This window comes from Poecile atricapillus, chromosome 1 (assembly GCF_030490865.1).
Source record: "Poecile atricapillus isolate bPoeAtr1 chromosome 1, bPoeAtr1.hap1, whole genome shotgun sequence".
Classification (NCBI taxonomy): Eukaryota; Metazoa; Chordata; class Aves; order Passeriformes; family Paridae; genus Poecile; species Poecile atricapillus.
The window spans coordinates 90,023,098-90,037,169 of NC_081249.1; the positions used below are offsets into that span (position 1 = coordinate 90,023,098).

Consider the following 14,072-nt stretch of genomic DNA (forward strand, 5'->3'; position numbering starts at 1 on the left):
GCTCTATTTAGAAGCTTCAAGCGGAGCTGAAAATTTCTATTCTCTGTGCTGTCTGTCAGGAGTCTCCCTCACTGGAGATACTCCAGAACCGTCTGGACACAATCCTGTACCATGTGCTCTTGGACGACCCCGCTCGAGCAGGGAGCTGGGACCAATGATCCACTGTGGTACCTTCCAACCCGACCCATCCTGTGATATTTGTTTTCTGAACATTTGTAAGGAGGCGGAGGGATGAGGAACAAAAAAGACGAGTTAAGACAAACACTCGTGGACGCAGCGAGGAGAGAATCGCACCGCTGCGCGACGATTACCACGAAATTATTCAGTCCATCCTGGCAAGGGAAGCGGAAAGCGATGCCGTGCCGGGGGCGGCGCTTCCCTCCCGCAGCCATGGCGGCTCCCGGCGGGACGGGGATGGTGCCGGTGCTGCCGGGGCTCTACGTGGGCGGCGCCGAGTCCTGCTCGTCCCCGGAGGCGCTGGCGGCGGCGGGAGTGGTGGCGGTGCTGACGGTGGATGCGGAGGAGCCGCCGGCCGTGCCGGGGGTGCGGGCCATGCACGTCCGGGCGCGGGACGAGCCGGGCGCGGACCTGCTGAGCCGCCTGGATGAATGCGCCGCGTTCCTGGGCGCGGCCCGGGCGGGCGGCGGCGCCGCGCTCGTCCGCTGGTGAGGCCTGGGCTGTGGCGGGGCCGAGCGCTCCCCGCCGCGCCGCCGCTGACGGGCTGCCCTTGCCTTGCAGCCACGCCGGGGTGAGCCGCAGCGTCGCCGTGGTCGCCGCCTACCTGATGAAGACGCAGGGGCTCGGCTGGGAGGAGGCGCTCGCCGCCGTCAGGGTCGCCAAGCCGGACGCGCAGTGAGTGCCGCACCCCCTGCCCGCCCGCCCGGCGCCCCGCTCAGCCCGCTCCCCTCATCCCGCTCCCTTCATCCCGCTCCCCTCATCCCGCTCCCTTCATCCCGCTCCCCTCATCCCGCCCCCCTCATCCCGCTCCCCTCATCCCGCTCCCTTCATCCCGCTCCCCTCGTCCCGTCCCCCTGAGCCCTTTCTCCTCTCGCCCCCGCCGCAGGGTGAACCCGGGTTTCCAGCGGCAGCTGAAGCTCTACGAGGCGATGGGCTGCGCCGTGGACACCAGCAGCGTGCTCTACAAGCGGTACCGGCTGGAGATGCTCAGCGAGAGGCTCGCCGGTGAGTGGGAGCATCGCGGGTGCGCGGAGCGAAGCGCGGGGCAGGCTCCCAAGGAGGGGAACAGGCTGTCCCCTGGAATGAACGCAGAAGGCCCTGTCCAAGGGGGTTGACTTCGAGTGTTGCCCTCAAAGGAGCCGAGCCTGGACTTTGCCAGGGCTAGCATTCACGCTATACCAGCCCTAGAGAATCCCAGCTCATCAGCGGGGGTAAAAGTGTGCCTTTGAGACATGCATGGGAAATAAGATCTGTAAGGAGCTGCGCTCTTTAAAAAAATTGGGAAAAATGGTAAAGGTCAATTTGATACTTCTTGTGATTTTTACATCCCTGGCAAGGCAAACAGCATCCTCAGAAAACAGGTCAATGTGATTAAACAAAAAGAAATACAAAACTTGAGATAAAGTTGAAATTCAGGTAACGAAGTAAACTTTCATACTTTAATGTGCAAAAGATACACGTCTGCATCGGTGTAATTTTATAATAAAATAATAACCTGTAGCTTTTCTTGCAAGATCTCAGTGTTGCTTATTCAGTGTGACAGTGCTGTTGCCCTTTATGTGTCATTGACCTTAGCAGTTCCCATTTGCAAGCTGACTTTCTGTATTTTGGGCACTAAAATATTGGCACAACTGCTCAGAAACCTCCTTTGCCTTTACTTTCTGTTGAAGTAAGAACATAAAGCAAAATATTATTTTACCATGGTCAAGGCCATAGTCTAGATCCCAGTTCCTTGCATTAAGCAAATCCCAGTCTTAGGCATGGCAGGATGAGGCTTTTGTGTTTTTGGCTTAATCAATTGGAACTGGTGAGAGAACAAATGAAAGGAAAGAAGCTCCTGCAGGCTGTGCTTGGGGCAGAGGCACAGTCCTGTCCTGCTCTCAGGAATGCAACGTGGCTCAGCTGATCTGATTCACAACGTGGTCCTGACCTCTCTGCAGAACCTCAAGACTTGCCCCGAGAAGTCTTTGCAGTTGATCCTACCACTGTATGCCAAACTTTGAACACAGAGGTTCTCTACAGATGCAGGAAATGCAGGTACTTTTTATATATATCTATTAAAAAGATATAATTTTATATATTTATAAAATACTTTAAATTTCTCCTTAAAACATCATTGTGAAATCCACTCAAGAGAATAATATCCAGTGGAAATCAATGGGCGTGTGTCATTGTTGTCAGGTCAGGGATGAGCTCTTGCCTAAGTGTCCACACAAAACTTTTCCTTCCCTGGAGTGGTGCTTGTGAACCTTCTAGACTAATCAAAGAATGTAGAATTTGTACTCCTCTTTATTTAGAGTCAGGACACCCATATCCCTCTTTCCTATTGTCTGTAGACTTGCTCAGTTAAAAAAAAAAAAGTTTGTTTTACTTCTTTTTTCTCCTGTCGCCGAGGGCAGACGCGCTCTGTTCCGTAGCTCCAGCATTTTGTCCCACACGGAAGGAATCGGACCGACAGCCTTTGCCCACAAGAGGATAACAGACTCTGCACGGCTTTCTGGGAATGGCCAGGAAAAGTGCACCTCGTACTTCATCGAGCCCGTGCAGTGGATGGAACCAGCATTGCTTGGAGTAATGGAAGGACAGGTGAAGCTTTATTCTTTGGATTTTTGGTTGGGTTTGTTGTTTTGTTTTTTTTTTTGCAAAGGCAGAACTTTCTTTCCTGATAGGAAAACCTCCACACAAGGTGCTCCCAGCCTTTCTGGCGTGAATTTTGCAGCTTATGGGCAGATTCTTAAATGTAAAATATTCTCTCACAAGGAAATGAGCTGGTGCTTTGCTTGAGCTGACAACACCAGCCAGGATGTTGGACAGGGGTTTATCTGCTGTTTATTTCTATTATGAGAAAGATTTTTGAGACTTCAGAAGCCTGTTGTGGTCTCAGGCTGACCAAGTCTTTTGGACCCTGGTAAAACTGTTTTGGAATCCCACCAGGTCCCAGCAGCTGCATTTCCACACTCTCCCTTCTGCCAGCACAGCTGCCTGCTACACCCCAGGGCTAAAGAGCCTTCCAGTTTAGCTTTTTGGCCTGTTTTTAACTAGATCCACATGAACACGTCTTAGACTGAGTCCTGGGTTTTTCCTGCAGCTTCTGTGTCCCAAGTGCACGTCAAAGCTGGGCTCCTTCAGCTGGAGAGGGGACCAGTGTTCCTGTGGCCGCTGGGTGACACCGGCCTTCCAGATCCACAAAAGTCGAGTGGATGAAGTGAGGACACTGCCAACTGGTAACTTCCAAAGTGCCAAAACCTGAACTCATTGCTTCACTTGATGGATTTCTTAACATCTACTGAGAACTACTAGTCCATGGATGCCAGGAAATGAGCTTACAACTTCCACCCCTTTGTGAGGTGTCAGAACTACTTGAATACCTTCAGCTTGCTGTATCTCTTAATATAGTCTATGAAATATCAGAACACTTTCTTCAGAGAGGTGTTACAGAGTGGTCAAATCTACAAAATGGGCAAAATGTGATGTTTTCAGTGTATTCTTCATTTATGTGTTCCTGTTTACAGAGGGTCTCAACTCCTTATTCAAAAGGAGTTGCTGTGGCCAGCAGTGCTGCTCAGCTTCTGACCCAAAGTGCCAAGCACCCTAAAATGGTACAATTACAGTTGTTTTTCATGCATGGCAGTAAAAGGAAAACTTAGTTACACTTTTATTGTATTAAAAGTAATCCTAAAAATACCCACCCTAAGAATATTTGCTACTTTGTAACTCTTTGATTGTGCAAGCTGTAATGGAATGGGAGAACTGAAGTATAGAGTCCATGCCAAATCTTACAGTTTTAAAGAAACCCCTAAAGTAATGAAGTAACTTTTTTTAAGCAAGCTGTGACCTTTTGTGATGGGCTGCCGTGTACACCGTGGCACAGGTTTCATTTGACATAAGAAAATAGAACAGATAAAAGCTAATTTAAATCAATTTTATTTTCATTGACTTGAACAATTTTTTTTAATTTATTTTTTTACACAATTTCCAGCAACATACATTATGAAATATACAAGATAAAGTAGGTGGTGGGGTTCTGCCCATGTTGTAATTCCTCCCATAGCTGTGGAAGGAAGACTTGCAGGACACAGTGAACATCAGAATCTCAACACTGAAAACAGACACAAAACAAAAAGGACAAAAATATATATGAAACTTTGAACTGGTCACACTTCAGGGCCAGGTACAGCACAATAAATATTAGAACTGCATTATCTTAGACATCTTCTGTAAAGTTTATAACATCCTCTATTTAAAGAGATAAGAACATCTGGTTTCTAGCATGAAATGCTACATTGTACAGTGGTGAAGGGTACAAACGATGAGCCCAGCAAGGGCTTGGATGGTGACTACTCATTCACACATGCTCATTGATAAAATAAGCAGCATACACCAAAAGTTTAGTGAGCTGTAAACTTAAGCGTTCACTACCAGAATATCAGCTGGAGGAGCAGTTTCTTTTCGGGAGAACCAAAAATAGTCAATCCCTCTAAGTTTCAGCTGGGCTCTCCCCTGACAAACAGTGGGTTGATACCATAATGGAAGTGGCAGCATTTGGTCCGTAGCACAAGATCCCTTTGCATCACTACTGTTCAAAGCTGGCGCCGGTGGAAATACTTCAGTGCAGAATTAACGCTCACGTAGGCACGGTGTCACCAACAACAGGTGCTGTCTCAGGACTAACAAAGCAGTAGGTGGCACAGGATGCCACCAGACACAATCAAGAGGGAGAGACTGGAGAGGATGCCAGCATCTCTCTCTCTTGCACTCCGGAGCAATGGGATGAGTGCTGGTCTCGGGAAGTTTGACAGAAAGGCTGCACTCTGCTCATTCCTCATCTCAGTCTAGTTTTACCAATAAAAAAGCCCAAGAGACAGCAGTTTCAGCTGCTTGACAGAGTGCTTCCAGAGCACAGAGCAGAACACCAGAGCCACTGGTTTCTCTTGCATCGTAATCAACAAGGCAGGAGTAAATACATTTTGTACTCATCAACCTTCCCCCATGCATCCCCCGCCCCCAGCTGAGCATCATACATTCCTCTTACACCAGAACTGGGGGCCTTCTGTGCCATCACCCAACAGGCCATGTGAGCACAGGTGGAGGAAGAAGGCTAAGCACGCGCTTTCCTTTCCTTGGCATAACCTGGGCATTGCACTGGGGGCAACTGCACTGGCAGAGCACCGCCAAGGAAGGACCACGCTGTGGTCAGCACGTGTGGCATCACTGTACCTTGCCAACCATGCCCTGCAGTACATGGCAGCAGTCACAAGCTTCACAAAGTAAAGCAGCTGAGTGTCAGGAAATTTTACGGGATGAATGGGAGCCAAGAAGGTAAAATTCTGCTGGAAGCCGAGCACCTATGGCTTTGATTTTAGCTGATGCTGAGTCCAACAGTCCCATCTGCATTAAGTAGGAAGATAAAATTGTATTTCTCCAGTGTACAAAATTATACCAGTCGCTTGTATATGCTCACCTTCTAGTTAGTCCCTTCTTGGAGAGGATCAGAACTACCACATTTCAATACCAAAAGACTCAGCTGAGAGACTCAGAAATGACAGAGTAGTGAAGAATTTTTGGTTGTATCAACATGTCATCAGAATATGGTCAAAAATTCTGTTTGAGAACAGGGAGTTCGACGTCTGATAGTCACTTAGCAAAGTGCCAGGTGTAAATGCCCTTCCCACTGCCAGCTCGCAATGTACCGCATGACTGCATGAAGACCTGCACCTCCTCTGCCAGTGCAGCTCAGCTGGTTACACCCTGAGGTGAAAGACTGGTTACCAGGAGAGCTGGGAGAGGAAAGGTGAAATTTTTCCCACCCTAGAAGTGTACAACAGCATTTCCTCACTCAGCCAGGCCCATTCACACATCACTCACCACTTCAGACGCACAAAGCAATGCCAAATACAAACTAAGAGGAATGTTTTTTGTAAAGACACTCTCTGAGTATGAACAGGGGAAACATACGGTTATTTATCAACTCAAGTACTGTTGCATCATTCTTGTAAGGTAGGGAAGCAGAGGAGCTGAGATGAGGAACTGAGAGGACAAACTGGAGTGGTCACAGAGGTCGAGTCTAGTCTTCCAGACTGCGAAATGCATTCTGCATATCCTCAAACAGCTGAGCATAGTCCGCCTTGATTTTTGTTTCACCATCTTTGACGGGGTCCTGAAAGAACACAGCAAGCAAACAGACCCATTAGGAAAAACCCACGGTACTTAAGTCAGCTCTGGTTTGCCACTGCTGTAACCTCTTGACCTCGGGATTAACACTTGCCAACTGCAGAGCAGGCAGTGTAGCTCTGTCCTTGCATCCTGTCAGTCTCACCAACAGCCACAGGGTTTAAATCTCATTCTGTTCCCACATTAGTGAGCAGGCAGAATGGGTACTGGAAAGAGATGATTTTTTTTCCACGAGCAGTGGTTACTGTACTGAAAAGCAAAAGATTTGGAAAACAATCAAAAATACTGAGGGTCTTGGTTACTGCTGTGTGATTTAAGAGCTGCAGTGATTAATACCAGCTCCTAGCCCCACACCAAATGCACTGCATCCCCAGTAAGTGGAAGAGTTACTCTGCCATTACTGAGCGGTTGTTTGGTCCAAATTAAAATGAATTGTAATTCATTTTAATTCACAATAATATTGTGTAACCATAAAAATCTCAAAAATATCTTTGTACAGCTCCATTTTCTCAGAATACTTTGCCCTCGGGCTGTAAGGCTTTCTCTGCAAGAAGCATTAACTGTCAGGCTGTGAAATCTGTTTAGTGTCTTCACCATTCTCCTCTGAGTACTGAGATCCTCTGGGTCAGTGCAATTCTTGGTGAACACAGACCTTACATGTGTGGATGCAGTAGTTCTTACATTGTCCCTCCCAAGTACCCAGACTACAGGATGCAGGACATCTGAATCCTCACACCTGTCACACTGTTATCTGGGGAATACAGTTTTCCTTTCATAACTATTCCCTATTTCAGCCATGCTGTCCACTGCTCTGCTGTACTGCAGATGCCTGCTGGTGGGCCAGGGTTTGTAGGGAGTGTTTTAATTATCCTATCTCTACATAAGCAGCTCTCAAAGAAGCTCATGTCCCCAAGGGCATCTTGTTATGTTCTTGGTGCTTTGAGAATATATACCAGGAACCCACTTACTACAGAAACAAGCCAGTACCCTGCAGGAATGGAATACATTGGCATGGCAGAACATTTAATTCTAAACACGTTTAATCCAATGCTACTTGTTCTTCAAAGATTTGCAGTATTGACTTGCGTGAGTTTTAACAGAGTAAGCATTATATTTCATATATTTCGGTCAGCATCACAGGTTACTACTGTCCTAGCAGTAACTGCTACACCTGCATGCTCCAGATGAGTTTTAGTAAAGCTGTACCCTAAAATGATGGCTACTAAAGTTACCCAGAGCAGGCGCCCCAATCCACTTGTTTTGTCTTAAGCCCATGCTGAAATTACTCCTCCCTTCCTCTCCCCACTTTCAGCAGTCTCTTTTATATTAGAGACAGGTATAAGCAGCCTGAAGTTTAAATCCAGGAAAAACTGAACAATGGAAATGTTAACTGAGCTATTTTAAATAGAAGTTAAGGAAAGAAACGTTCCTGCAATAATATATGATGTGGCCCATGTTTGGCTTCAGGCTGCTTCTGTCTGATAATAATCTCCCTAGAACATGTTATAATCTTTTTACAGAATTTTATCACAAAACCCCCAAAGCAAATAGGAGATGCTTGTACTGTTACCATGACTATATGTAACAGAAAAGAGATGTTGAAGGTGCTGAAGGTGGGGTTACCAAGGCTGTGCAGTCAGCATCACCTGATTTCTGCACTGACCATTCCTGTGCTCACAAACCAATTCTTTACTGTCTTCAAAATGATGGCAAAGAGTCTCTGTTCACAGACCTTTATCAAAGGTTTTTGGTCAACACCACTGAGTCAGTCTTCCAGAGGCCCTGGAAGCTCACAGGAAGCAGGACAACCCACTTCCTTGCAAACATACCTTGAACTTCATGGAGGTAAGTCTGTAGAGGATTTCACTCATGTTCTCCCGGATGATGGACCACGTGATCTTATTGTCACTCTGAGCTGTGGTTTCTACAGCACGGCGTGCCATATCATAAAACGCAATCATGTTGGAAAGCATTCCCACTGTTTTATAGAAAGGGCAGAACCTGATGGAATAGAAGAGGACCTGTCAGGCATCTTGGAACAGTTAACAGCATTCTCCCCTGACAGAAAGAGCACCAGCCTGCTTTACTCCAGAGATTTTTAATGTATATGCCAAAGGAGAGGGGCTGCCTCAAATAGGTCCCGCATTTTTAAAGAGTTAAATTGCAGGCCAAGACAGTCATCCTGAAGCTGAGGTTTCTGAAGCAGTACCCAAACATTCAGGCAAAACAGGACTGAACAGGAACCACTGCTCTACAAGTCTCACATTTCAATCTGTGCCAATGCTAACAAGTAAAGGAAAACAATGAGCAGCCAACAGAATTCCTTCTTCCTGTTTTGTCCATCAAGGGAGCAGGCTTCCTCCTGACAGCCTGGGATGACAACTCTGCTAGTTTCTTTGCTCATAGGAAAGGGAGTTTCTCTATGACAAGAGAACTTCATACAGTTCCATTTTTAATGTGTAGGTGAGCACCATAAAAGGTACCTCATTATTATTTATGTGCTACTTCCCATGTTTCCTACAACATACACACATACCTGCCCTAATAACCTGATCAAAGGCACACACTGTTACAAAATGATGGATGTCTGCATTTTTAGTGATGAAGTACTTGAGACTTCCTAATCTGGGCTGAAGAGTGAGATGAAGTACAAAAAGGCCTCTTGTCAGGCTGTTAAAACACAAGGATAGCATGGAAAGAAGAAAAGCAGAGTTCACTAGGGAGAAAGAGAGAGTAAGGGTTTTTTTGACAGATCAAACTTATTCAAGAATTATGCAATAGTAACTGAAAGCTGATTCTTGCAGTCCCCTGTGTACTGATGGAATAAAGAGGAAGACTCTAGATGTGGTCTATGAAAATAAAGTCCTGTTCTCCTCCTCAGACATGCTACTGCAGAAACATTGGCTAATAGAACAATAGAGGAGGACCTGGGAACCCCAAAGGGCTCTGCTTTCAGAATGGGTCTGCCTTGGGTAAGGTAATGTGAATGCACTGTTGAATGGGCCACCTAAGCACATCCACTTCTTTAGGGATTAGTAACATTAATTTCTGCACTGGTCAGCTTCCATGTAAAATAACTGTATCGGTCCAGACTGCACAGGACTAAGAGGGCCAGTGGCCAGAGTGGCCAGTCAGATCTCACCTGTCGTAAGGTGTGTAACCATTCTGCTGCAAGAAGTCATCTTTTATCAGCTTGGCAACCTCCAAGGTAATTTTATCTGTTTCTGCCAAGGAAGCCTAGAAAAGTAAGGTAAACAATCAGTTTAGTACTCCAGTCCATGAAGGCACAGTATGTACTGGCTAAGAACAGCTGTCTTTTGGTACCTGTCTTCTTCCCACCCTCCTAAGATTGCATCAAGCAGAACTCTGTCTTTTGGGTGTTTCTCACTCCCTGCTGTAGAACAGCCAATTTAACTAATTGCCAGATTATGATGGGCCAAACAGTTGGTAAGTGTGCTTTAGATCTATCTGATGAGAAAGGGAACTTCCTTCCCACTGCTTAACACCACGGAAAAGCCAGCAGACACTGAAAATGCCACATGGCTTTGCTATGAGATACATTGAAACGTCACCCTCCTACATAAAGAGAAATTCATTTTTACCTTCCTCAATCCTTATGGAAGAAACACAAGTTTTCAGCATGCTAGATCAAGCAGCAAGCTAAAGGATTTGGTACTAGTCTGCACTGTTACCAATATCCTTTTCCCACCTGGCATTCCAGAAAAGAAAAGGAGTTGATGACAATGCCTGTCACACTCCACAGGACAGCCACAAGCCTGCTGTACACTGGTGTTCTTGGTACCACAGGTTGCTCTTCTCCACCTTCATCATCCTTTTACTAAAGGGGCCTGACTGAGCTTTAAGTAGCCCAACTTGCTTTCTAGACAGGAAGTTTGGACCTTCTTTCAGGAGGAGACTAACAGAATTCAGAGCTAAAAAGAAAAAAAATACACTGACTGTACTTTCACAATTCCCCCTTCCTAAAGATTTGTTGCAGTTGTTAGCCAAGCCCAGACAGAAAGGAACTTTCTTTGTTACTTGAAACAAAGTTGTTGATTTGAAAAAAAAAATCACCAGTTCCAGTACTTCTGTCATGAAAACAATGCATAGTCACAAGTACTGGCTTATCAATTTCCCTTCCACACTAAGAACTCAAGCCTACCCTGCTTTGTAAACCAGTCTTTTAGAATATGGTTTTGTAAACAGAGAACTGCAGAAAGTCCTCTGACCCCATTTCCTTTTCTTCCAAGACACATCAAGAGAAGAGAGCTCTACTAGGCAAGTTCTGATGAAAGGTCTCATCTTGGTTGGACTAGAACATCAGTGAAGAGAGAGCACGGTGACCAAACTTCCTTCAAGTAACTGTATTAAATACATGTTGCTACACACTACTACAACTCTGTAAATCATAGTAGCTCATCTGAACATCACAGAATTAAACTACTGTCAAGTATGTGCCAGGAACCTGCCAATTATCATATTTACAGTGCTAGGCTGAAGCACAGTTTTCACTGGGTCCTTTCTGAGAGCTTTCAATGGAAATCTTCCTGTTCAAGTTTACCTTTCTCTTCAAAATATTGAAGTGAAAAAAGGAAATGAAAGAATGCAAAACTGAGCCATATGTCACAGGTTTCCAAACAGAAAATGGATAATCACAAATTTTTTAAAAAGCAGACTTCACTTTGTTTCCACAGGCCATCTTGTAAGTGCCAACACCTCTGTTGCACAGCTAGCAACATGGTTTCTAATAAACTAACCCTTCAGATGACTTCAACAGTAAAGATGGGTTTGCATAATTTCTCTACAAAGACTGCTTCCAATGGAATAGTACTTTAAGTTGCAGCAAGGGGCATTTCAGCAATACCAGAACACTGAAGCAAGTGAACTTTAAAGCAAGCAGTAGATATCCCACAATCTCATTTACAGGAGAAAACCAAGACAAGGTTTATCAAATCTCAAAAACTATTTGTCATTAGAAGTCAAACAACATGTAGGAAAGTTGTAATAAAACACAGTTTGAGGTGACAGTCTGACATCTCCCAGTCATCTTTTGTATGCAATGCAATATCCATCAGGTCTGCTCTAAGACACGGTCAAAAACCTGCACTAACCATAAGGAAATGAAGGATGGCTTAATGACACTGGTCACTCACCTTCCCCACAAGCTGCACAATCTCTGCAAGGTCCTCTTCCTCCTGTAGGATCTCTTTGGCTTTTGTCCTGAGAGGGACAAATTCTGTGAAATGTTTGTCGTAGTACTCGTCCAGGGCTCGTGTGTATTTGCTGTAGCTGATCAGCCAGTTCACAGATGGGAAGTGCTTGCGCTGTGCCAGCTTCTTATCCAGGCCCCAAAAAACCTGCCAGAAGCCAGAAAGGTCAATCAGCTCTCCAAATCAAAAGTGAACTAAAATAATTGAAGGCAATTAAACGAAAAAATACAGAGAGCAAGTTGGAGTTCATGCAGCATGGCAAAGGCTTCACAAATAGATGCCTGGGAGCCTGTTAACTATAGCAGTGACATTCAAATAACACTTCGAAAAAAATGATGCAACTTTTAGCTGAGTTCAGATTTATTAAGCTTGAGACTGCTCATGAGGGAGCAGTCAGCCATAGCAATGTCAATATTGGAGTCTAAGTAAAGTGGAGACTGAATAGATGTAACTGCTTTTCCCAAAACTGCAAACAGTTGCAAGACACTCCCAGACAGCTTCTCCAAGGATTTTTTTGTGGTTTCCATGTACCTATATTAAATGGTCTGCTTTCCATCTCAGTGGAACAGATACATTTGCAGTGCAGCTCAATAGGCAGCACTTAGAAAGCACACCTGAGATAGACAGACAGATAGATAGACAGACAGACAGACAGATAGATAGACAGACAGACAGATATCCCTGAGCAGGCAATGTTGGAAGGAATTGCTGCCTTCACTCCCTCTTCCAAAGGGATCTCAAACACATCAGTTTGAGAACATTTCACAAGGTCGCTTTTTACAGTGTTAGAACATTTTCCAAAACACCCCACAACACTGCCTGTGACAAATCAAAGCTCTTTCACCCCAGCCACTGGCACAAATGTGCTGAAATACAACCATCTAGTGTCTAATAAAGTGGACAGAAGAGCTACAATGTTGTGGGACGTACCTGAACAATGCCCAGGGTAGCAGACGTAACAGGATCAGAGAAGTCACCACCTGGGGGAGAGACACTAAGCAGGAAGAGACAGGGAAAGGTTATTAGAGTTGCTTTCACAGTTCAAACTGAAGTACTGAACATATGACTGACTGCACAGCTCAGTGCAGAGAACCAGAAAAGTCAACATGATTTCAAGTAAATAACAGATTGCAATATGTTTGTGGAAAGTGCTTGATGTGTACCCACGCAGGGGTAATATCAAGCATACCACAAAATAGTTACATCAATAGTGACTGATTGACAGTATTAAGGTGTAATTTCAGTCACGTTAGCTCCAGGTAGTAACTCCAGCTTGGATCATCAAACCTGTCTCAACTGGAATAGAATCAGCAAGAGTGCTGACAGAACATAATGAATACACAGTGCAGTAATTTTACAGGAAACAATATCCCAATTTCGAATTAATTTTGATCTTCACCTCTACAGTAACTACTTCATTTGTGCTTAACACTCCAATACATGCCTTCCCAGAGATAAAAAAAAAATTAGTTTCCTAATCTCAGAAGCAGAAAGCCCTTATGTATGTATATTGTGAACGGCAGAACTAAGCAAAGCAAAAAATCAGCTCTGGGTGTTCGTGCTGATGCCAGAGGCCCTCCTGAAAACACAGGGAATCCACTTTGCCCAGGGTATGATACACAAACCAGTATCAGCTAGGAGAATGCCTGTGGACAACATGCTTTTCATAGCATATCACAGTCTGAGACATACTGCTCCATGGAATTCTACTCTATTTGAGCATGAGAGTCACGATTCATTATGCCCCCAAGTGCACACTGCTGCTCTAACTGCCCCTTCTTTCCTGCTCTAAGCATGGTTTGACATACTTTTCAGAGAACTCTAATGACATTCTTCCCTGAGCCACTTGATCCGATTGCTGTGCCTGTGTTTCCATATCTCACAGAGCTACCTGTCTACATTCATTCCTTCTGCCCCCACGCACAATCTAGCAGCAGCTCTGGGTGAACAGCGACTAAGTGTCTACCGACTCATTCCCATATTTTTAAGTTCTGCAGCTGTGCAAGAGCAAGGAGACCTTTTTGTCTGAAGAAATGATAGTGTCATACAAAAACAGCAAGGAAGAGCTGCAGCCAGTGCAGAGGCAAAGCAAAGTAACACTCACGCTCCAACAATGCTGACGCTGCCTTCCCTCTCAGGATTTCCCAGACACTTCACTCTCCCGGCTCGCTCATAGAAAGAGGCCAGACGGGCACCGAGGTAGGCTGGATAACCACTGTCTGCAAACACCAACACACAGAGATTCAGTCAAAGGCTCAGAGTTTGAGTAAGATCAAAGTTTTACAAGACCAGACTGAGGAAAGACTACTCACCAGCTGGCATTTCAGCCAGTCGCCCTGAGATCTCCCTGAGGGCCTCAGCCCATCGGGAAGTAGAGTCTGCCATCATACTGACGTGGTAGCCCATATCCCGGAAATATTCGGACAGGGTGATTCCTGTAACAAAGACAACAGCATGCTGCAGGATACAGTTCAGAAAGGAATTCTATGCCTGTATGTTGTCAGAGAGATGCAA

At 45.3% G+C, this 14,072-nt stretch overlaps 2 protein-coding genes across 2 annotated transcripts in view; one reads left to right on the forward strand and one right to left on the reverse strand.

Moving 5' to 3' along the window:
• Nucleotides 1-310: 310 nt before the first annotated feature.
• Nucleotides 311-3,939, forward strand: DUSP12 (dual specificity phosphatase 12). Its single transcript, XM_058841399.1, has 6 exons — nucleotides 311-665; nucleotides 739-852; nucleotides 1,064-1,182; nucleotides 2,118-2,214; nucleotides 2,577-2,763; nucleotides 3,266-3,939. Exons 1-6 carry the CDS (start codon nucleotides 355-357, stop codon nucleotides 3,425-3,427), a joined length of 990 nt encoding a protein of 329 aa, XP_058697382.1. The 5' UTR covers nucleotides 311-354; the 3' UTR covers nucleotides 3,428-3,939.
• A 146-nt stretch (nucleotides 3,940-4,085) lies between these two features.
• The window catches only part of ATP6V1A (ATPase H+ transporting V1 subunit A), a 30,591-nt gene continuing 20,604 nt past the window's right edge, over nucleotides 4,086-14,072 (reverse strand). Inside the window, exons 9-15 of the mRNA XM_058841387.1 lie at nucleotides 13,871-13,993; nucleotides 13,663-13,777; nucleotides 12,489-12,552; nucleotides 11,502-11,705; nucleotides 9,491-9,585; nucleotides 8,178-8,349; nucleotides 4,086-6,334 (exon numbers count right to left, since the gene is read on the reverse strand). Of these exons, the coding sequence (XP_058697370.1) occupies nucleotides 6,242-6,334; nucleotides 8,178-8,349; nucleotides 9,491-9,585; nucleotides 11,502-11,705; nucleotides 12,489-12,552; nucleotides 13,663-13,777; nucleotides 13,871-13,993 (866 nt within the window). The 3' untranslated portion in view covers nucleotides 4,086-6,241. The remainder of the gene's footprint in view (nucleotides 6,335-8,177; nucleotides 8,350-9,490; nucleotides 9,586-11,501; nucleotides 11,706-12,488; nucleotides 12,553-13,662; nucleotides 13,778-13,870; nucleotides 13,994-14,072) is intronic.